Source organism: Rhea americana, unplaced genomic scaffold (genome assembly GCF_003343005.1).
Source record: "Rhea americana isolate MKP2758 unplaced genomic scaffold, rheAme1 scaffold_22, whole genome shotgun sequence".
Classification (NCBI taxonomy): domain Eukaryota; kingdom Metazoa; phylum Chordata; class Aves; order Rheiformes; family Rheidae; genus Rhea; species Rhea americana.
In genome coordinates, this window is record NW_028186329.1 from 7825497 (window position 1) to 7850024 (window position 24528).

At 39.1% G+C, this 24528-nt stretch overlaps 2 protein-coding genes across 3 annotated transcripts in view; one reads left to right on the forward strand and one right to left on the reverse strand.

Moving 5' to 3' along the window:
- Positions 1-1735: 1735 nt before the first annotated feature.
- Positions 1736-22658, reverse strand: AAGAB (alpha and gamma adaptin binding protein). Of its 2 annotated transcripts, XM_085305445.1 has the most exons (10): positions 22540-22658; positions 14633-14823; positions 13579-13675; positions 12758-12847; positions 10245-10328; positions 5447-5529; positions 4640-4733; positions 3211-3315; positions 2649-2698; positions 1736-2101 (listed from the first exon to the last, which is right to left on the reverse strand). In XM_085305445.1, the coding sequence occupies exons 1-10, from the start codon at positions 22613-22615 to the stop codon at positions 2024-2026; spliced, it is 948 nt and encodes a 315-aa protein (XP_085161571.1). In that variant the 5' UTR covers positions 22616-22658; the 3' UTR covers positions 1736-2023. The 2 variants fall into 2 exon arrangements, with proteins under 2 accessions (XP_085161571.1, XP_085161572.1); XM_085305446.1 differs by lacking the exon at positions 2649-2698.
- Positions 22659-22895: 237 nt separating this feature from the next.
- The window catches only part of IQCH (IQ motif containing H), a 75544-nt gene continuing 73911 nt past the window's right edge, over positions 22896-24528 (forward strand). The window contains exon 1 of the mRNA XM_085305447.1: positions 22896-22985. Within this exon, the coding sequence (XP_085161573.1) occupies positions 22914-22985 (72 nt within the window). The 5' untranslated portion in view covers positions 22896-22913. The remainder of the gene's footprint in view (positions 22986-24528) is intronic.

Sequence of the window (24528 nt, forward strand, 5' to 3'; positions counted from 1 at the left end):
GAAGCAATACGGAGGCCTTTGCTGCTGGCTGGTGCCTGCCTGGCCTGCCTGTTGCTATCAAGTCATACTTGCTCGTGCTGGCAACATTTGTACTGTGCTTTTAAAGACCTGTGGTTCCCATCACTGTCTACACCAACAGCTGTGATTGTAGCAGGATTAAAAAGGTGAGTGTGCCCATACTGGGAAACCTGACTCCTGGGATAAAGCCTCATTTATGGAAATTTAGCTGCTGGTACCTTATAAAAAGGCAGCAAAGAGCTTAAATGTAATTTGTATAATTTTATTTAAATATCACATGTATAAAGAAAACCACGTGTATAAAGAACTGGTTTTATAAAGTATGCAAATGCATTATGTTTTTCAATTTATCCAATTAATTTSCTCTGCACTTTTGACATTTGTCTCTATTGCACAACAAATATTTAGACAGGAAAAAAATCTTCAGCTACCAAGAAGCAAACTTGGAAAACTGTTCCCTACTTGGAAGAAACCACCTTCAGTTCTTTGTTACAGCTCTCTGTGCTAGGGGGGAAAAAAAGTAGCCAATGAGAAGAGATAGCAAAGAACAGAAGGAAAGAGTTGTGGCAAGGTCTGGCAGCTGTTTTGTATCATTCAGTTTGGAAGACGTGGCCCTGATAGGTGGTTCCTTGAATGTGTGTGAAAACCACTGTGAAAAGTGCTTTCCAAATTTAAAGCTGTTAATCCATTTACGGAAAGCTACTGTCTCAAGACTCACAATATTTATTAACATGAAAAAAACAGACCCTGGAAAAGTTAATTTCAAAAATTCAGAATAAGATTGCTTAACAGTGGCTATTTTCAGATTAATAAGGACATATTCTTGACATATTGTAAGTCAGACAGACAAGCACTAGAGAAGGCCTGATTCTTCAGGGCATCTGTTGGCTATTCCACTGAAAGTAGCTTCTGCTGAGGGTATCAATGAGTGATGACTATTTGGGGCAGACTACCTCTTTTCATTCATTCTCTGACTGTATCTGAGCTCTCACAGATGACTGCAGTAGACACCTCTAGTGAATCTATGGCAATGTGTGCCTATGTAAGAGGACAAGACACTGACTCTGAAGATGAAGGCATTTTTTTCTAGCCCTTGATGCTATGAAGCAGCAATTTGAGGCTTGTATTCTGAGTACCTTCTAATTAGAAAACAAGAGCATAAGCCTGTAATAAATGTACCAGGTGACAGTGAGGGGTATTTGAAATCATAGCTTTTCTCTTTCTGTATTTAGGACAGAACTCACCAGCATAAGGTCTGTGCATTCTCCTAGGCCTTGAAGGCCAAGTACAGAAGAAGATTTGTGTGGGGAACTTCACCCCTGGAAAAAGTAGCAAAAATTTCTCTTGCATTTAATCCATCTCTAATGGAAACCCAGTGAGTGTGGCCTAATACCTGACTTTTCAGAGAAGGACCACATACTTACACATGCAAAGAGAATTCAAGGCCTATGGACCATTTTTAATGGCTTTGGCACTCAGCAGGATGAACCTTGCAGCCGTGGCATAGCATCTCACAATACGGTTCAGTTCAGCTGTTTTCTCTTCATGGCTCATATAAATCTGGTTTGTTTTAACAAGTAAGTCAGCTATAAAGCTGCATAAAAACATCAAACAGGCCTACATCTAAATTCTTGAGTTCAGAATTAAGTAGTCATTTAACAACCACCAGCCACATGCAGAAAGATAACTGGTGGTATTAAAAAAAAAAATACTCAAATCAGGAAACAATAAAAGTTTTAATTTGAAAAATGTAAATTAACTTACTGTTTCCTCTAACTGTATACATTGCCTTCCAAAATTCTCTGAGACAGAATGAGCAAACTGGCACACAAAACCTCTCTAACCATTAGGTGTTTTGGAATGTGTTACTTACTTAATACAATAATATAGAGAATCCTTTAACCAAAGAAAGCAACTAAAGCTAAATGGGGCTTTTAGCAGTAAACGCTCACTGCGGGAAGAGATCGCTCTTTCAGGATTGCTCTGTTGCTTACAGCTACAGAACTTAGTTTTCTTCATCAGAAGAGAGACCTTCAATTTCATCTCTGTCGCCTCCAATTGCCATCCAGAACGCTTTGGCCACCTAAAGACCAGATAAAAGAAATAAAAAAAAAAAAATCCCCTCAAATGACAGAAGATTTTGCATTTGCCATCTGAAAAACAGCAACCGAGTAGCAGCTAAATCTAGCAGCCATGTTTCTAGCTAAAGTGCTAATCTCTCTCCAAGGCTAAGAAATTTCAACGAGAGAGGCAATAATTTAGAAGGCTTCTGATATCRGGGGAGGCATATGAGACACAACACTTACACTAATTAAGGCCTGACGGAATTTTCCACRAAATCAAGGTTTTCCATTGACTTAAGTGAGAGCTACCTTACACCCTCAGTGACTGCAGAGCCTTCATTTCTGAAATACGGAAAAGGGAAAGCCCTCTCCAGTTTTTCAGAATTCCAGTTTGGTTATTCAGTTCTTAGGAGATACAATAGTCTTCCTAGGACCATGTGATTTGTTCTTACTACCCTTAGTATATGAGCTCTACTATAAAGAGAGGTAACTGCTGCTCAGAAAAKAAAACCCCAGAAAAATGGAGTCCATTTTTTTAATAATTTCAATGCCATTTTCTAGCCGCACCTTTTCGGCGTGTAGTTTTCTCTGCTCATGAGGCAATGTTGCTGCTTTATCTGTGGAGAAGAACATGATTTTAGGTTGGCACCCTCAAAAGTGAGCAGAGAGAGAAATGCATATTGTAGCTGTGTTCTGGGGACCACCAAGAAACTAGTGTAAGATCATAAAAAAGGAAACTTATTTAGTGAGGACTGTTGCAATTCCCAAAAAACAGAGTCGATGCTTCTGAGCACTCTGAATTTTATCTCACACATTTGTAACTGCCCATGAAACTGCAAGACTGGCAAGCAGCTGCAGAGCTAAAAAAAAAAAAAAAGTCTTGTTATAGGTTTGTTTATAGAACATGGTAGCCTAACACAGTGTGACAGCAGTCAGCAGAGCAGTATCTACTTCTTTAAAAAGCTTTTTTAAGATGACGAACAAATTAACGTAAAGATCAGCTAGTCTACAAAAGCTCAGACAGCAGAATGGGAATTTTTACAGTCTTCCCAACTGACACAATGGCTTTCTTGAGTTTGAATGATTAGAATAGGGGATACGTTCAGTACCTCTCTCCCAGGTACGGTACCTTTCATTTCTTTCAGCTTTGAAAACAGCCTTTCAAAGTTCTCCAGGTCACCCTCTCCTGTGGTTAGGCTGGCCAACTCTTGAATATCCATATCTAACATGGGATCTGAAATAAATGCATTTAGATTGATTTATGGCAGACTGTTGTGGTTTGTCAGCAGGATTGAAAACCAATCTTCTGATAAAAACAGGTAGTATTTTAACAAGATCGCACATATAATATACGGGAAAGAAACCTTTAATTTACCACTTGCTCAGAAAGAAAACTCAATGAGGCATTATAGTGTTACCTAAATTTAATATGTTACATTGCAAAACTGGTTTTGAACTCATCCAATATTTAAGAGGTTTCTTGTTCATCATAAAATGATCTGTCTAGGAACAGCCACAGACTATAAAAATTAACAGGTAATGAGACTATGCCTGGACCACAACTAACAACTCCTGACCTTTAAGAAGATCTCCACATACAACTTGTAAGAAAATCCCATCTCCCTGAACTGTGCAATTATTTAAGGACCTCTAGCTTAAAAGCCCTGGATCTCTTAGGACTGACCCATGTAGAACGTGCTTCATTTGCCTCCTGCTGAATAAGCTTGTAGGCATCATGTTATGATTTTTATCTGCAACCATAAAACTTACTTAAAGTTTTATTCCCATATTAATGTTTCTCAGTAAAAGCAATCCCTGAATCAGATTTCACAAAATCAGATCAGAATGCTTCCGGTTGGCAATCCTGCAATACCAAAGCTCTACCTTAACACCGGGGGCTCTGTCATTTCCAAAGTTGGGCCCATTCTCTTAAGAAGGGGAACACCTTTGACTAAAGGATTAGCCTTTACTGGAAGTAGCAACACCTGCACCTTTATGCTATACATTTCCAGACAGAGAGACAGCAAAAGCCAGTGGCTTTCTGTGACCATCTCAGCAAGAGGTGCCTCTCCAACATACATTCTCAAAAAGATGCAACTCTATTTGCATTATCCTGAATATATAATTTTTTTCTTGGTGGAAAGCATAAAATTGCAAATGAAATCTATGGCCCCATACTGAAGATAAATCAGAGGCTGAAGTACATTAACTTTCCCAATCAAGATTCTGGTCCAAACAGACTTTAATAAGAGAGGAAATGACTTACCTGTTATTCAGATTTCTCAAAGGGATATTTTTTGACTAGGCCTCCTACTCAGGATAATATCTTTGGGACTTAGCCATCCCAAAAGCAGGAATCAGTAATTGCAGTTAYCTTTAGAGAAGTACCGTTACAAAGAAAGGCTTTCCGGTATTTCTCACTTTGTAGCCTGAGGATTGAAGGGTATAGAGAGACTCATACAGCTAATAGCTCTCTTTTCCACAGGTACTGTCCTGGGGAGTTCTTACCTCCCTTACAACACTCCCCAACATGTCTGCCAAGCAGAGAATGAGCTTACCTACAATGCTGTCAATCTGCAGGTTGTTTGTGCTAGCTGCATCTTCTCTGCTGTCTAAATGGGATTCTTCTCTGTCTGCTGATGGTGGGTTGGACTGTCAGGAAGCAARCAGATAAATATTACTATACCTAAAAAGCCTCCTCTGCAAATCAGGTAATTCCTCTTTTAATATTAAAATCCTACTCTATCTTAAATTGAAARTTACTTACTGCAAAGCCTGCACCACATGTATCACTGAAAACCCATGCACTTCTGCAACACTGCATAGCTACTACRTGAAGGGATTTTCTCTGATAGGTTGTTCATAATTATTTTTTAAATAAATCTTTTAAATGATAGTTTTTGTTTTGTACAAAATACAGCTCTTAGATACTAATAAGAAACAATATCTTGAATGGAGCTTCTTATAATCGCTCCTTGGCTCCAGTGGGTTTTCTGAGGTAAAGTTTTCACACAATGCTGGAGTGTGTGCAATCAACACCCAACAGCTTTCCAAACTGAYGACACAACCAAACATCACCGGATGTTTGGTTCAGATGGCATTCAGAGCGGGAGAGAGCTCCCAGCCACGAGATGACATCCCCTGCAAACAACCGTCTCAGGAGGTCTTTCAAGAAAAATGCAGACAATAATTTTTCAGGCTTCATAAACATTTCCTTCAAAATACATTCCGCCAGGTTGTGAAATGTCCCCTGAGAAAGGAGCAAAAAAAATGAAGAACCCACCACCACACCAGGTGTGACAACAGAAAAGAGCAACACAACAAACTGCATCAACAAAGAACAAGAAATAGGAATTACTGTTTACTTCTATATTTTGGCTCTCTTCTGATTTGATGCCACAGTTTGCACCTGCTAACGTACTGAGAAGGCCAAAGCCCTGGGTCCTGTCTGAAGATAAAACAGCTGTTAGTTTGACAGAAGATGCAATATTATTTGAACCAATTACAACCAACTGCATGGGCTAGAGAATATTTTAGGGAAGACAGATACAAACACCACCATATAAAACTGTACCAATGCCCTTGAAACTACATTGTAAGCTGAAACTTTTCATATTCTCTAATCTTTTGAAAGGTGTTTAACAATATTTACTGCTAAATTCCTCAGCCAACAGGGAACAGATATATGGGCCACAAGAGATGTGTGAGTTTGCCTGTGGTTAAATACAGGAAATGCAACAAGTGCCTTTGCACTTGTTACATAGATAAGATGCACATATCTTCTAAATAGGTAAGCAATATAGTAATGTCAAAAAGCAAATTTTAAATGTCTAATACAGTATCCAGCCACCAAATTCAATGTTTCTTCAAACTACAAGGTGCTTTGGGCTTTCCACACTCCTTAATCTACTGTGCATTTTAACAGTGTTTTAAAATCCAATCTAAAAAAAAGTGAATATAAAACTAAAAATTAAAATAAAATAAAATAAAATAAATTTTCATTTACGATGACAGATGTAGCATAGTATATTGAAATTATTAATCATATTTTTAAAACTTTAAAGAAAAATATATTTAACAAGCTATATTAARGATTTTGTTTTGGTTTGGTTTTTATTTTTGGCTAAGCCACATTTTCTGCTGGCCTTGCATTGAATAGTAAATCCTCACAGTTACACAGAGGACTCAGGAGATTTTTCCCAAAATATTACTATTGTAGTCAACTAAAAGAAGTAATGTTGTTAAATTACAAATAGCCAGGAAACAATGACTTGTGCCAGAGGAAAGATTAATTTTACTTTAAAGAAAAGAAAGAATCTGTTCTAAATTAATATTATAGTAATGACTAAGCTCTAGACTCAAATGTTGAGATGATGTAATTTTTATACACCATCCAAATTTACTTGCAGTTTATACAGAATTTCATTTTGGAGAGTTGAATGTGCAACTAAAACCACCAGCTAGCTAGAAAACATGTTAAACATGGCCCAATCGGAGAATTACCAAAAGACCTTATATTTCCTGCTTCATAATCTTCCCTGCATATGTAGCTAACGTGCGTGTCCTGCCCAGTCCTCTTCCCCGCCTCATCCCCCACCCCAGCAACCTCCGTCTTTTAACAGGTATTTGCTGCAACTGGCTCTGTTTTGTAGCGTTTTACTGCTTTAACAGCTCACTAGCCAAAGGCTTGGAAAGTGAATCAGTCCAGTCAAATGAAGCTCCCTAAAAAAAAAAAAAAAAAAATGTTTGGTTGCAAGAAATGTGAAAGCCTGTGAAGCATGCCATCTAAATTACTAGGCAAGCCAAGGGTAAAGCATTGGGACCCACAGCCCCAAAGTGGCTTCCACAAGTTTCAGCAGGCTGAGCAAAAAAAATGTCTTTAGGGGAACAGTAAAGCTCAACATTTAGCCAATTTCTGAGTCATCTGAAGCTCAGTCAGACATTGCAGTGCAGAACGTACTTGAGAAAGAACATTCCTATATTGGCAGAGGGATGGATGAAGTGACCTAATCGTGTACTGCTTTCATAGCTGCGCTTAGAGTTCAGGCTGTACAGCAAAATCACAGCGGCTCCAACCCCACAAAYGTGGAATTGCTGTCCTAGTTCAACAGCACTGGCATCTACAGCTGAGATCTCTGAAAAGCAGCTATTTGTTTCTGGATCTGTGCTTAGGGAGGTGGCAGGCACAGCACTTGGTTGCAGTCCCACTGCAAACCTCCCCCCCCAAACTCATTTTATTAGATGTAAAAGTTATTCAACTTCTGAGTGCAATTCAGGAAGTGGGTGATGCCTTACACAGTGTTCTTACGAAATCAAAGCCAAAAATTAGCTCATTCAAATTACTGTAATAGTTGATGGTTCCATTATGATGGGAGTCGATGTATTTTCACAAGTGCCACAACAATAGTTGTAGAGCTCTAGTAAATTGTGCTTAGAGCACAGCTTAAAGATATATATTCATATATGCTCATCTCACAGTTAAATGTTTTACACTGGCTTTATGYACCATTCTTCCATAGTCTGTCTGCAGCTGACATATACTGATCCTGACTTTCAAATAGAATTAGAATTAAAAAGTTGAAACTCAGTTTGTTTAAACAATGAGGTTTAAATTTTCTCTCTAAATCAGGCTAATTCTTTGGAAAGGGAGTCAGGCTAATGACTGCCCCCGCCCGAGACAACCAGCTTCAGCTGGGCTCACTGAAGCAAGTATTTAAGCAGGAAAATAGGCAAGCACTCTCTTTTAGAGAACAGTAACTTGTTTCTCCTCTTACCACCTAGGTCAACTAACTTTGATCTCAGCAGGACAGCTAAGGATAACAGCACTGGGCTGGCTTTTTTATGTGTGTGTGCATGGGAGGTGGTTAAACGAAGAATTACTGGAGCTCCTCTGCTCAAGGAGAAGAAAATCACCCAATTCTCAGAGTGGAGAGAGGTCTGAGACCTGGAGAACCAACAGCTTTATCCCAGCTACAAAAAGGAATTGCTCTCTGGAGACTCCCAGGTAAAACAACTTATTTTTCTTTTGTTACAGATTACCACTCCCTTTCCCTCCTCCCCTCCCCCAAAAAATTATATCAAGCAGAAAATACTGTTATTTTTTTAAATCATTTACAAAGCATGTGGCATTACATTATGTAAAAAGGTTACAATTTGGCCATATTATATTTAATATCTATTTTTCATGCCTTAGCATAAAAATAAACATATTTAACTTAAAAAAACCTAAAATATCAGGAATTTTTTTAATAAGTGTGTGGACAAACTGTGTCACAACTTCTTTTTTTTTTAAGATAGTGCATTTTAAAATAATATAGATTTAATGCCTATGCTTGGAAAAAAATTATTCCTATTCTGTCCATTAACTTACATACACACTCATGCAAATGGGCAGCTGAAGTAAGGTAATGCTGTAAGACTGGCTTTCTGGGTGGCTACGCTTGAGTGCTACAAGCCTTTAGTATTAGGCAAATGTCYTTTACTTTGTTTGAAAGATCGTCACATAAAGCACAACTGTATAAYTTCTAAATGGCCAGCAGTTATAGGCAACTCAGTAAAAAAGCTAAAGTTTTATCAACTTGGCAGTCAGTTTTCAGGATCGGGAGGAAGTTAAAAACAAAAGATGTGTTTCAGGTTGTAATAGTTTTGTTATACTTAAAATGAGTTCAACTACTTCCCTTTGAAAGCAGGGTGAAATTGCAACAACATCCAAATATAGTTCACTTCCTGAGGGGTTAGTAGTAACACACACCAATGCTGTGTAGCTTCTGTACCGTGGAGATGCAAAATCTGGATTCTTGAAGAATCTGACCTTTACAGAATACACTAATGATGCAGAGGAATTTCCCCCCATGAAGAACTGAACATGTGACTAAGTTCTGTTCTTCTGTAATGTGGCATCTGTCAAACGCAGGAAATAGGCTGTCAAGAAAACTGTTCTTGCATTAGTGAGATAACTTCACACCACCTCAAATGGCTACCTATTTCCCTACAATGGTTATACTAAATTAGAACCTTTTGTAATCTCATTCTGATGTAGTATGAGAAGTACTCAAAAGACTAACTTTAAAAAAACTAATAATTACCAGTTTAGTGTTCTCATATTAGTTCTGTTGGATCCCCCAAACCATCTTGCAGTTAAAGGAACTAGCAAAAACCTTTCAACACTTGAAAATATTGCACAGTTAAAGGATGCAAGAAGGAAAAAGCCACCAAAGTAAAAAGTACATCAGGGAGCAGATGGACATTAGGAGGTTGCCAATAGGACAAGACTTCATGCAATGAGGAATGGAAGGCCAAATATTCCACAAGAATTTCATTTTCCTATGTTTCCTGAAATGGCTTGTGTAATTAGAAAAGCAATTAAAGGTTTGAAAGAAAATAGTAACCTACACTTACAAGAACTCTGGGCTAGCCACAGCACTTCCTTTTCTAATCAGCCTAATCCTGAATTATTTGACAACCAAGTACCTGCAGGAACCTGGGTTGCTTTTTTCTTTTTCTTTTTTTTTTTTTTTTTTTTTTTTTTTTGTACTCTTAAAAAAAATTCTGTGAATGGGATCTTCTGTAGGGAAGACATGCAATGCAGTTCATATTAAGTCCTTTAACAGAAGTTTGAGATCATTTCTTTGAGTCTTGTCCCTGCATTTGCAATTCTAATTGCTGTTTCAAAAGACTTTCAAAAAATCTCAAACAAATTTGGAATTATGCAGAGTTTAGTAAAGTACACTGTAGAAGAGGTAGGTTTGTTATAGCTTTTAGATGAGACTGATAATGACAGGCTATTTGCTGTTAAGAGTCTTGGTTGAATAAGCTTTCATTTCTCATTGAAATCTGAAGAGAGTTAGAGGAATGCTTAATTCAGGTTATTTGTAGAGGGCAAGTCAAAGTAGAGCAAGAACATGAACAGATCTTGAGATGGGATTAAACTTCACTCATTGCCTCTAAGTTTCTGTGCATCAAGGGACAATAAAAGCAATGCCTGGAAAGCCTGCCATTCCATGTAAAAGGCTGTTTCCATGTCAAGTGTGCTCTAATTCTCTGTATGTTGATGCCCTTGTAGTAGTACTGTACTTGCTCAATTTAAACTCTTGCTAAAATACTAAGCCCCGCAAGCATTCTCCAGAATTCAAATTTATTACAAAAGAAACCTGCATTACATACCGCTTTTCATGACAACGTTAGACCAGACATTTGCATTCAAGGCTTGTACAATTCGTTTCACTCCTGTGGATTCTGGAAAGTCATCTAAATCAAAAGATAAAGACCATTTCACTCCTAACAAACAAAACCATTGCATATTTGAAAGMAAGATGTGTGTCTGAATGGCTGTGCTATTTTATAGCAGTGGCTATAAAATTTCCTGTAAGGGAAGACTGACTTCTTGCCTTTGCTTTACAATAGGCCAAACAAGTCTATATAAACACATCACTTCTTATGTCTAGGCTTCCGGGTATTATGAGCTATGAGTGCTCAGTCTTGACTGTAGAGAGATCTAATTTCTGAGTAAGGTTGTGTTCAATATTTATCACTAAGTGTTTAGAATTGCTACCTTGATTAAAAAAAGCAAGGAATAACAGGCAAGTTCTAAGTCGCTSTTAAAAGCAAGCTACCTTTCAATCTCAATCTTTCAGAACTCTGTACATCATAAAAATAGATGCCAATATCACTTTTCCTTACTTCGGTAAGTAAAGAACAGGACATATATGCATGGATTATTGACTATTACTTACTCCTCCTATATTACTAAAAGCTCTCAAATGTGTTAAAGAAGGAATAACACTTAAAAATGAAAATAATCACTCTAAAATGATCTCCACAAAATCTAATCTCAGGTGTTACAGCAATCCTATAAATTAAAATAATTTGAAAGACTAGGGAAAGCAGTATTCTGAGTTCAACTTATTTACTGATGGATCTGACAACCCTTTGTAGATACAAAGTCAGTTTTCCCATTTCCTCAGCTTAGTCAGCTTCCCATGTTTGTGCAGGTCTCCTAAAGCAATAGGGAAGAAAAACCCTATGAATGGAAAAATGTGATTGCTTAAAAAAATCACACACTTGTAGGATGAGTCAGGGACAGGTGTAGTAATTGAAACTGACTGACTTTAAAAAATGGATTTAAAGCTATCTAAGCTCTTAGGAGAAATACAAAACCAAGCAGTAGCAGTATGGAGGAGGAAGCATCAGAGCTATTGACAAGAGCGTTCAATTAAGAATGCRTTTGTAGTATACAAAACAACTGACTGATAGTGTAGTCACAGGRAGAGCTCTAGTTCATTTGTGATGAGCTGCCAGAAATGTCATAACTTTTAAACACATTTTGGCCCAATGTATTTACTCTGTCTGTTTTATCATCTTTTGTAAGCAAATCAGAGAACACATTTACAGGGTAAACATGTTACTCACTGGAATGTGTATCCTCTGAGGCATGAGTCACAGTGAATCAATTATGTTAAAAGTCCAGGAGAAAACATGTATTAGTACTCAAAAGAACAACATCCTGAGTGATTATTAATATTCTTATTACTTACATTATTTGCATGGTAAACAGCTTTTCCTTTAGAATTATTCAACAGAAAGATAAGTGGACTTTGTTACTAATATTTCCTTTAAAACCACTTCAGGATTAAAACTTTAGTCTGAGGCATTAATTTTCTATTTTTCTGGTTTCTATAAATAAGTACATGTATGTGTCCCCATGCACCCAACAACGTGCCAAAATGAAATGCATCCAAAAGATGTGGAAGGGTTCTTACCTCCTCAAGATGCAATTTTAATCAAGGTCTTTAAATATGGGGGGGAGAGGAGGGAGGGAAAGAACTTAGTCATAGCTTAGAAGGCCTTTAGACTATATTTTTAGTGACAGCTATGTACTTAGTGGGTTTATAATAGGGTAAATGTTAGTGAATGATTCCACTCAGGCCTGGAAATGGAGTTGCTTATCTATTGTTGGCCCTGTAGGGGTAAGATGTAAAGACTTTGTTTGCATCATTGAAATAAGGAGATAAGACTGATGCTGATAAGGCTGTCAGGAAGTGCATAGTCACTTTTTAAGAGTGGAACATCACACATCACACTACTGACTTTGCTTTATGGGTTTTTTCAAGTTATAAACATATGGTCAGGCAAGTGATTTTGAAACTGGTTTATTTCCTGTGTTAACACTGCATGCACTTCTAAAATGCTTTTAACTATCTTCCCTTTTCAGCCTATTAAGGCACCTTTTGACTTAATGTTAATGTCTATTTTTTTTAGTATGTACAACAATCTTCAAAGTTTAATTTAAAAAAAGCCAGAAAGAATTTTCCCACCCTTGTGAATTTATCTGGTTCTTGTTTATGTTCMATTTTGAAATCAACCTAAAAATACTTTTTATATATCAATACAGTCCTAGGATTAATGCCAGAAGAGGGAGCAGATATTATTTTTATGTAGGTAMTACATAAACAGCAGCTGTATTTGGGAGGAGACAAATGGAATGTCTTGGAGGAAATAACCTCCTCCTCCTCCTCCTGACCTTTTACAGCTTAGACTAAGCCTCACCAACTGGGAGCATTCCATGCAGTAATCAYGCAGCACAGAAACAAAATTATGCCCCCTGCAATTGTTGAGAAGATATGTTGGTGTRGGGAGGCTTTTCATTCTAAAAACTAAAACAGAAGTATTTATCTTACCATCTTCATCAGGCAGTTCCTCAGGGTTAAGTTCTACCAGTTCAAAGCCATGTTTGATGCACCATTCTTGAGCTTGTTGTCTATTAATGCCTACAGTTAGGAAACAAAAAAAAATACTTTCTAAACATACACATCTGAAACTAATACCAGCAGCTGAATCTTTAGCTACTTTTTATTTTCTCCAAGTTTCTTGTTTCTTCTGGATTGTAGTGGGGGGAAAGCATAGATTAGTTGGCTTGGGTCCTCTATTCACTTTGAAACTGATTCTGAAAGCCCCCGAATTAATCTCATCCTTTGTATCAGTTTTTAAATAGACTGCCTTGCAGTGGACAGTCAGAGGGAAGTAAGTGCCACAGTGAAGACTTCCATTACTTTGGGCTTCAATCTGAAATGTGAGTCTTGTATAACGCTAATCTAGATTCAAAGAAGCATGTAGATTTATGCTCACATGATCAAAAAAGGTAAACATACTTTCCACTGTATTCAAACAAAYAATAGTCATCATCTCTCTTGGCTGGAGAAGTTCATGCACATTCAGTAATATGACTGCATTGATAGTTACCTTGCAGTGCACATGTATACACCAAGAATGGGATTTACTCATTCTAAGCAAGTATGTAAAATCCTGGTTCAGTTTTAACAATGACTAGCTTAAGATTCCTGTTCCCACTCATTTGAGTAACCTGACTTTTCTCTATTAATCTCAAGTCCTTTCTTACCTAGATACTCTAAGAAATGATTGTGCCAATTTAACTAGAAAATGAATTATTATACAAGATGAATAAGTTTAAGTCAGCTTGGGACTTCCTTGGGTATCGTACCATTTTCACATACTCTGTCACAGACCAGGATCATGACTTCTGGTAACCATTCCTCTGTTAGGGGAAGCCATTCAGAGACACTCTCAAGTCCAGATTTCTAAAGGGGGAAAATAGAATACATCCTCAAATACTTCACAAATTTTAAAATCATTGAGTGTTAGAATAAAAGCAGTGAAGAAAGGAAACAAGGTTACAGATCTAGTTGTTACTGTACTTGGCTAGGCTGCATATTAAGCATGTTTAAGATGTCTGTTCTAACCAGAGAAGTTGACTTGCATATAATTTACCCTTCAGGTGAGGTAATTCTACTCCCTTAAACCCTCCCTTCATGTTTGATATTAATTTAGTGATCCTAATTTAGTTTAGATGTTAGACTTGATGTTAAACACTAGTATTTCATTTTAAGCTAATCTTAGGTTTAGTGTTTAGCTATCTCATTTTCCACAGTGAAGTGGATGTCATGGAGGCTGGTGAACCACTCCTGGTTGCTCTGGTTTATTCTGAGAGAGTCCTGAGATGCCTGGTTAAAGGTACCTCTGCAAAATGTGCAGTATACACCCCTTCTCATCTGTCGCACAAAAGAGCTTCCTATCATTTAGAATAGTTTTTAAATTTGTGGTCTCAGAGTCTTTCTGACTTCTGCTGGAGCATTTATTCTGCTGAGCTGGCAGCAGTGAAAACAATCTCAGGTAAAAGAGGATAGCACTTAATCTTGCTTTTATCTCTGACTCCTGGTTATTCTAAAGCAGCTTTTCTGAGCTAGCATCAGCTAGAAGTAAAGCTGGAGGTGGTGGGCTAGAGAAGGATTTGCTGAAGTTAATGGCATATTTGCATCCCAAAAAGCCTCTCTCTCAGCTGCAGTAAGATAGCAAGAGGGAAGGAAGCTTCTCTGCTGCCACTATCAACAGGCATAATTTAACATTCATCTAACACAAGTTAATAAATCAGCCTAAAAGCAATGAGGCCCACAGGGTGGAGAGAAAATAAGTTGTGGTTATCACTGTGATAAGACAACTATATGGTACAAATAAAGCAATACAAGGAAGAGTCTTACTATTGTGCTGTCAAAGTAAACCACAAATGCTTGCACAGATTCAGCAATCTCTGCTGTAACAAGTAATGTGCTTGGTACCACACAGAGGTGAATATCTGCAGAATAATATTTATTATCTATTGTCCAGGGGTAAAAATTCACTCCGCCACATGTAGATGCATCTGCAGTAAGGTCATCTTTTCCAGTGATACCTATATAAAAGAAAATAAATGAGATGGATAATAAAACCTGCATCAAGAAAATAATTCATTTAGAGAAGCTTGTTATATTACCAGTGCAGAGCCATCTTTATTTAGTATAATAAAGTATTTAAAAACTCAAAGCCAATTTGTTACCTTATTCTAGATATTTTAAAATTGATTTGTTACTAGAGTTTATTATTCTATCCTAGATGATATCTAGGTTTCAAAATAAAATATCTTACAAAAGCTTTTTAAAAAGCAAGCCTTTTCTTGGAAATGCCTTTAAAATGTTAGCTTCAAATTCAGTACCTATAAGTAGGATGTATAGATAAACTATCTAGACTTCATTACAGCAGAAGCAGAACTTGCATATTTATTCAGTGTAAAAACTGTGACCAAAACACTGTAAGATAACAAATGAAAAACATACGAAGTACTGAAACTTAGGTGTAATTTCCACTAAATTCCACATAGATGTTTAACAACTAAAATTCAAAATGGCACTTTCACATTATAACTCCAGACACCACTCTTCACCGGCTTGTAACAACCTTAGAACATTCTCTCATAGCATGACAGCCACCTGCTGGAGTTGAATTATAGTTAATAGTAAAGCATCCCGTATACTGCACTGATAAAGGCAGAACTTCTTCCAACTGGGTAAACTCATGGACATTTTCAACATAGCTAAATTTAATATAAAATTGAGCTGTCTAGAGTCCCCTAGAATTTTCTTGGGCATCAGTTAATTCCCTTTTATTTAAAAAAAAAAAAAAAAAAAAAGGAGGGGGGGCTTGTCAAAGATCTTAAGGATCAGGTTTTAAAGGTTTTTAGACATAATTCCCAGAGACATCAGAACAGGCTGCTCCCCTAATAATCTGAACTTTAATTTGAAATGCTCTGTATTTTTTCATTTTATATAAATATAAAAAAGCCAAAATATTTATTTGCCAAGTCTGCCATAAAAAGGTTCAATGATTTTTGCAACTAATTCCCAAGTCTGAGAAATGTAAATGGTGAATGAGCTAAAGCACACAAAGCAGCATGAAGGAAAGCTCTAAATATGAATAATTACGTGCAGCAGYAAGGAGGAAGGTGCAGGGATCTGAGGCTAAATTTGACCTTGGTAACTTAGAAATGCAGATGGGAGATTCCTTTCCTCTAAAAGCAGACAAATCTATAGACATATATGTTGTTTTTCAGTTGAAGAAACCTGTATTTGTCAAAGCTTACTTAAAAGTTTGGATGGTATTAGTTTTCTGTTTAGAGTAATAGGGGTCTTCAGTCAGAACCTACTCTGCCATAAGACTATCCATGTCACAAGGAAGRGAATGGTGGTGGGGAAAAAAAATGAGTTTGAGACAAAATCTAACAGACCTAGACTCTGAACTTTCTACTCTTAGAGCACTAGCTCAGAAACTCATAAATATGCAAGAGGTTAGCAATACCTCTAATTGAAATCAGTAGCCTTGAAAGCTTTCCTATTATGCTGCTTTTTAAAATCATACTTAAGCAACACACACCATTCTTAGCAGCCCACGAAAGCTGTTTTTCTCTGTTTATTTTTAAGTACTTCTGCACGTGGATCTTTGCTTGCCCTACAACACTTGACAGTAATACTGCAGTCACTTTGCAGCAGAAACCTCTGTCTTGTTCTAAGGAGCTGACATTATGCTTGAAATGAAGCAACTCTACTGCAGCCATCTGCCAGGGTTGCTTTCCAGTTAGCCTTAAACTCAACCTTTTCAATCTGGCTTACATGGATCTACCAGAAATCTACTCCTTTTCAAAATAAACTATGAGCAGCTGATAAAACAGATCAAAGCATAACATGTCTCCTTTCAAAATCAATAGCTTTAATGCAAGTATTCTACTATAATTCTAACAAAGGTATTTTGGYAGGTGACAAATTACTTGTTTTCCCTGCTGTAAAACAGAAGTTTTAAGAATGATTAATTATATTAAGCACAGCAATTAACTGTTTTAATTTAGTTTGATAACTTTGGTAAACAATTAGGGTCATATTTAATAGGCACTAATTGCTACTAGACTAGGAGCTTATTTTAAACTGATAATATGGTCAATGACGATAGCTTTTGTTCTGCTTAAATGTATCATAACTGACAAAACTCCAGCAACTTTGAGAGGTAACTGGTTAGAGGAACAGGCAATTTCATGTACATGCTTAATGCACAAGGATACCATTTTCCCCCAGAAATTGGGGGTTGGACCAGACAACCTCCAGAGGTCCCTTCCAACCCCAGCTACTCTGAAGTACTTTGTGAAGGATCTGGAGCCTAGCATTTCAAATGAAGGCGCAGCATTAGCTTTCTGGCCTAGAAACAGATGTTTTGTTTGGAAGTTTTAAATGCCACACAGAACATGCCATAAACCCTCCTTAACAAGTGTTGTGACAGTTAAAAACAAATTAAATAAAAATCAGTTCTGAGTTACAGAACTGCAAGCCAATGCCAGAACAAGTTGTAACTTTACAGGATCCCCTTTATATTTATGCCAACTTAAGTGTAACTTATTAGTAGAAGTGACTTATTTTTCTTTCCATTTTGCTACTTAAATAGCAAATAATGTCTCAGTTCTCACTTCTGTCAGCTTCTCCCTCTTTGATACTTCAGAGGTATAACTATGTCCCTGACAGTCTGCCACAGAAATTATTTGAAGTCACAAAATCAGCAAAAGGATGTAGGAAGAAACCAAAGGGAGGAAAACAGGATGAGGAAAGGAACTCTGCTTAAAAGTCTCTTCAGTAAAGCTAGCAACTATAGCAAGAATATAAAAGGAAAGAACTTCTACAAAAGGTTTTTGAGAGCTGATCCGAGAGACAACRTCTGTTTTGTAAGTGACTTTTTTCTTTGAAAGAATTAATGGCAAATTTGGGCCTCAAAGTACTGCGCTGCTGGAAGCATTAGCGCATGTTCTAGTCCTGATTAAATGCTACAGTTCCTATATTCTAAGCACGCTTTCATCAGAAGCAGAGCAAGATTACTTTTTGCTCAAGGAGATTTTACCAATTCCCTGTAGAATTTCTCTTCTAGGAAAAAATGGCTGTTGCATGCAAAACTCAAAGGACTGAAGGAACTCTTTGAAAGGATTCAAAATTACTATGCCTTAAACTGCATAAAAAATTACTGCAAAACAGCCTTATTACTCATGGCAGGAAAACCAACTGCAACATCACTATCTTGCAAATGCTTTGCTTCTCTTCCACAGAAGTCACTTACTAGACTGATAAATTTTTGGTTTTTTAGCAAACAAGCAGAGGCTACAAAACACTATATAACCCAACCGGACAAACTGAGTTGTCCAGGATATATTCCACAGTAGCATTAGTGTTAAGTATTACATCCACCACCATGGGATTCCAGGATTTTCTTTCCAAGAGGGCTTACGTTTTAATGCAACAAATAAATTCAATCAGAATAGTTTCTTACATAATTTTAGAGAATGTTCACCAAAATGTTTTTGTTGGATACAGAATAAACTTCCAGAAAATTGATATGGTAAAAAGGTGGCTTGTTAAACTTCTCTAGCAAGTTACTCATTTATAATTTTAAGCCTCCTAGCCATTGAAAGTGTCAGTGGTTTGCCATCCAAAGAGCTTGGAAAACCAACTGAGTCATTCTTTGACCACAACAGTAGGCCAGCCTTCTGGGCTGACTTCATTAGCTCGCCTTTTCATAGAGCAAAAGTGGCTTGTTTGGACAACAGGAATGCAAGTATACTCCAAATCATCGGTATTAGAGTACTAAAAACATGCATGGAAAAGATCATGTCATAGAAGAATGCTGCTTAGTGTCATTCAAAAATATTGACTTTAGTCCCTCTAAGAAACACTGCTGCTAATACTGGGCTTTTATTATGCTGAAATAACTTTTTTTGAACTTTTATAATCTTATTTATAATGGCTGAATACTAGTCAAGGCATAGTACGTTTCAGTGCCCTGCACTTGTATATGAAAGCTCTTTTGCAGAGAAATAGAAGCTTCCTCAGCTACAGTGATTTATTGTAGCCTAGGGACCAAACAGACCTTGCCCAAGCTTGCACTAATGCTGTCCTCTCCCCATTACCTCCTGAATACATTGGCACTGCTCATCTATGCCACCTCCAGCGCCAACTTTATTCTAGGCAGTCATTCACAAGCTTAGGTTTCAGCAAACTGATTAATCATGTGGGGTTTTTTGTTTGTTTACAAGTATCATGTTTCAATAAAAATCACACAATTCTGACCAATTTGGAATTCAATCACTTTGGAAAGTGAATTTTAGCTACCTGTTTATTCACATAAACATATTTACTTATCCAATTTTACTGATTTTACTCTTTGTAGTACAGAGGCTTAGTATTTTGTAAGTGCAAGGCAACGAATGTCCTTTCAAAAGGAGAACTAGAAGCCAAAAATGTAACTTTTCAGAAAAGAGCTGAAAAATAATCGAAAATCAGATGCAGATTTCTCACCTGGTTTTGCTGCAATGTTCCCTTTCCTCTAACACCCMAAACTTATGCTTAAGTATTTCTGCTACATTATGTTTACTGTGACTGGACTGGTAATGTTGTTTTGGGGAATCTCTGGAACACCTCTTTGYTGCAGAAATTTTTTCCAAAGATATTAAAGTATTGAATACTTCTTTCCTACTGTTTTCCAGATTTAATACTAAGAGCATAATGCAGATCTTTACTATGCCCTAAAAGACCACATGTCCTCTGAGTTGGTAGGTACACTGAGTAGTTCTCTCATTCTGTGCCTTGAGAGCCACCTGGTGGAATACAAGGTAAGAAATACTGCARTTTACACAAGAAGTAAAGAACACTTCTGAAATAGATTTAACTTGCATGATTTGTTGGGAAGGAGGAGGGGAGCAGTGAACTATTAAAAAAAATGCCAAAGAAGTGAAAGATCACATCAATTATGAATGTGTGTATTTATCAGTCAGCATTTGTAAAAACTGGCTAAAACAAGTGTTTTATTTGGATCTTGATTTGTGATGAACGTAGTTAAGAGAGAGAGGGTTAATTCTGTCCTGTGCATTTTATACTAGATTCATTTTGCTACAACATCAAATGCAGTAAAGCAGTCAGGGTAGCCCACAGCAACTTGAAAGAATAAAAAGTATCTAACAAATATACCAAATATACCATAATATTCTACCCATCCTCAATCCATTTCCTACTCTATAGGATGAAAACGTTGGAAAAAGCCTTCTAATGACTCAAACTCCTGGAAGGTCACAGGAGATGTTTGCCTACATCTCCTAACAGTAAATATTCTTGGCAGCTAACTTCTACTTGTATACAACAGGTTTACTGGGCAAAAAAAAAAGGCACRTGTCAGTAGTGAAAGCGAGCACCACAGCAACAAAAGCAGTGGTAGCAGATGAGGTCTTTGAGTCTAACAGACATGAAACAAAGCCCACAACTGCTGTACTGATCTCAAGCAATACAGTATTTTATAGCATATTTCAACCATAAATGTTGCATATAAAATATTGTACTGTCTCAGAGATGCTAATACAAGGGCCTWATTAGCACCCTTGCATTTATCTAAAAGTATTCAAGTAGTGCTTCTAAACTAGTGCAACATTTTCAGGCTATTAAAGCACAAGTTTCAGATATTCTGCCAGTGTTTTGCCTCAGCCCACTAACATCCYTCAGTCTGGTCAACGGAAGCCAGTCGCAACAACCTTGTCCTTCTATAGGTTTTCAACTCCTTGTTTCACTTAAGCTTCTAGATCAGAGGCAATTTCACTTGATACACAAAGCAGAAATTTAAAATTCTTATTGCTTTTATTTTCAGTATGTGATGTTAAAACCTTTCCAAAAGAAATGCCACCTTTTGTGAAGCAACCTAACCTGAGGATGCGAAGATAACCTGCAAGATTCCACTTTGGTACTGGAAAATGGTAGAAGCTTAGCTATTTCCAAGTGAGTACTGCTTAAGCTGAGATGAAGTAGCAACTCTATCAAGTTTTTTGCTCACTTGTATTTTCAYATTATTTCTCTGAGAAAAATAACCAGTCTATTGGAATCTTGTATAATTTCTTCCAATTTCCTAAACCTTTCTTACCAGCATGCAACAACTAAGAAAAAGTTCTTACAGAAATTTACTATTCTTTGTTATGATCTCCTTAAATAACTTCAGGGTCAACCGACTTGCTTTGAAAGACTAACCTTGGACAGTAGACCTGTAGTGTCATTCTTGCTACAAAACATGGTTTTATAAGATGGACTGAGTCAAACCCTTTGGTCAGCTCCATACTTTATCAGGCTCTTGCATAAGATCTAACTCACTGAAACAGCAAAACACAAATCCAGGAAGAAAAATGAAAGCCATAGTTAACTATATCTGCTGGATTAGTGAAGTAACCCCTCTTCTAGAAGCATACAACAAGCTTTTCACCAGAGAGGGTAAAAATGGTTGGAACTGTGCAGATGGGAAGGGGGACCAGACCTCCCACTTGCAGCATCCATAAAATCATTAGATTGACTCAGATGGCCAAGGGGCTGTAGCATCACTAAAACAATGACATTTGGAACTAATACTTAATATACTTAATAATTAATAATAATTAATAATTAATAATAATAATTAGCCTGCACTAACTACTGAGTTTGAGAAGTGTCTTTGACATATGAAGAAGGGAAAATAATAATAATTAATAATTAATACTTAAAACACCACTTAATAGTGGTGTTAAGTTGCACGTATTAGTATGCATATCAAACTGCTCATGATGGCTTCTKAAGAAGGCTGCACTAAAAAGCTACAGTGGCAGAAGCACTAAGATCTAAGCAGCTTCTTCCTGGAACCCCTCCTGAGTATTTAGTAGAAGTAGTAAAATTTCACCAACTGTTTCCCTATTCTCAAATCTTGCGTTGCCTTTTTCAAGTCATAAAAAGTAGTACTGGGCCCCAAGACAAATCTTGACAGAATGCTGTACCTTCAACATGGAGTAAGTGCAATTTAAAGTTTTATTGACAATTTCAGAAGCAGAGGGTTTTTTCTTTTCCATTCCTGCGCTTCTGAACTGTGACAGTGGTGCATCAAAACAAATAATGAAGCGTGAGTTCAGACTAAGGATTTTCAGAAACTTATCTTAGCCTTGAAGGTCCAAGAATTGGTTTGCTTCATAAGTGGGGAAAAAAAAGAAATCACGAGGCCAATATCTAGCCTGCTTCTCTGTCCTTCCTCTGCCTCTGTTCCTGTGCCACTGGATCGGACCCAGTGAGCCACTTTTCAGTGGCTGCTTGAGCCGCTCAGCTGCCCTAGCAAACTACAGGCTTCACTTCTGTGATGACCAGAASCCCTAGCAGCAGCGCCCACGGCCTAACCAAATCATTATTCATTAATGTAGGGGAAATTCTTATTTCGCAGCTCCTGTACTCGGTCCCGAGGCGAGACAAGCTACCCGGCCCGCTGCAGGGGTGACGGCCGATTCCCTCACGCAGGACGTGGCGGGCGCCCAGCAGGTAACACCACACTTGCTGCGCGGGGCTTCCTCTTTTGCCTTTTTTTTATTTTTCACCCTCTTTCGTCGTCTGCAGCCGCCCCTCGGTTTTCGGGGCGCACAAATCCTCCAAACCTGAGCGTTTGCACCCGCTTTTAAGGAAACGAGGAGGCCTCGAGCCCCCTCGCGGAGCGGGGGCGTTAAAGCGCGGCGCCCGGGGCAGGGCCCCGCCTCCCCCGAGCGCGGGGTGCGCGGGGCACTCACGTTTGACGAGCTCCTCGCCCGCGAAGCCGGCGGCGCAGCTGGACACCAGCGCGTAGGGCCCCGCCGCCGCCGCCATCGCTGCCGCCGCCGCCTCGCCCCTTCCGGCCGCCGGCCTGTACCACGCGGGGGGGGGGGGGGGGGGGAGGCCAGGCGGCGGGGCAGCCGGCTCAGGGATGGCGCGGCGGAGCGGGGCCGCCGCGAAGAGAGGGGTTTTCTGCCGCGGGGAGGGAAGCGGAGAAGAGCGAGCTCGGCCGCTGGTTTAAAGCGCTTTCTCCTCGCTTCCCCCCCCCCCACACACACACCCCCCGTGCGGAAGGTGGTGCGGCCCGGCCGGCGCGTCCCGTTGCTAGGGGCGCGCTGAGGCGGCGGCCGCAATGGCCGGCGCGGCGGCGGCGGAGGCGCCGTGGGAGGAGGAGCCGGCGGAGGCGGCGGCCGTGCTGGTGCAGGTGGGTCGAGGGCAGAGCCCCGAGCGGGCGGCTGCTTCTCCCCCCCATCCCACACACAAACAGACCCCCCGGGCCCGGGGGGGGGGGACTGGGGGGGGGGGGGGCGCGCGCGCCTCGTGCCCGCGCTGAGGCGAGGCGCCGCGCTGAGGCGAGGCGTCGCGGCCCCGCGCCGTGAGGCGGCTCGAGCCGCCCGCCCGCCGGGGCCCTTCCCGCCTCGCCGCCGCCCGGGCCGGACCGGGCCCTGGGTGCGGGGCGGCCGCTCTCCTCGCGGCGTGGACCCTTCCGCGGCTCTGTATATCGCACTAAATTTGAAATAAACGCTTTCTACGCTTCCACATTGGTTTCCTTGTGATCCTTCCTGTCGGTTTTCTTCCGTGGCAGGCTCTGGCCGTTGATTTAAGAGTGGTTGGGCCCYTGGGGGTGTTGGCCAAGGCTCCCTTCGACCTCCTGTTAGTGCTGGCAAACTCCTCGGTTGTTGGGCCCAGATGGGGCTTTGAAAACAAACCTGAGGAATTCAATAACGGTGTTACTTCTCAGGTTGAAAACTGTAGTGAAATGCCTTGTAATTGCTGGTCTTGCCATAACTGTGTTATACTCCTAAGTATAACTAAGCTATGAGGCTGTTTTCTTAGTGTCCCTAGTTCTTACTTTCATGTCTAATTTATGTAACTTAAGTAGCAAMCTTATTTCTGAAGGAAAGTAATCCATCACAGTAAGTGAATGCTCTAAACTGTCTGCAACATCCTATGCTTAAATACGATGGGAGRAAAACTGTATAAATGCATAAAATGGTTGAGTGGCAATTGTTGTTGCAGTTGAGCACAGTATTACATTTTYGCATAGCATGTTTCCTCTATGGTTTTCAAGTAATTTTTCACACTGAGGACCTGACCTGCTCAAAGAGAGGCCATCTGAAGATGTTCACTAGTTGCAGTGAAACTAGACCATGCAGATAGTACAGGAACCTAAGGTCTCCCAACAAGCCCTTGCATTGATAGCAGCATTGGGAGTATTACTGGTGTAACAAAGTCAGTGAAGTGTGTGTTCCTTCTGCAAAATCCAAATGGAACTTTTTAATGCARAGGTCAAGAATCTGATTTTTGACACTTTTTGGAGCTGCTGCAGTACAGCAGGTGACTTGAGAAGGTAAGGTGGCCAGGAACATGTTCACAGGTGCCTATAGAAAAGAGCAGTGAARTTCAGAATTGAAATATTGGTAGTTCGTGGTATACAGAAACTATTCTGTACTTCTGGTAGGTACTTGTCAAGKGAGTGTCTTCACGCATCTGAGGCTCAAACTATAGTTACACAACTTGCAAGGAAATAAGTTGTTTCGCCTCTGGGCTAGAGGGATGTGAGCATGGGCAGAATCTATCAAACTAACATTGCAAGCTATATTTGGTTGGAGTATCAGTACCTTCAGATTTTTTAGTATCAGTTGAACCGGGTACTGACTAAGAAAACAAACAAACAAAAAAAAAACATGCTCTTGGAGCACCATGCTAAAAGGAATTAAATTGAATTGTCTCTTCAGTTTCTAAGC

Excerpts from the sequence above, each read along its gene's own strand:
- AAGAB (XM_085305445.1), bottom strand. The coding sequence starts at position 22,615 with ATGGCGGCGGCGGCGGGGCCCTACGCGCTGGTGTCCAGCTGCGCCGCC. Across the intron at positions 4,734-5,446 it reads AAGAGAGCCAAAATATAGAA|TCCAACCCACCATCAGCAGA; the intron begins GTAAACAGTAAT and ends GCTTCCTGACAG. Across the intron at positions 2,102-2,648 it reads GAAAACTACACGCCGAAAAG|GTGGCCAAAGCGTTCTGGAT; the intron begins GTGCGGCTAGAA and ends TCTGGTCTTTAG.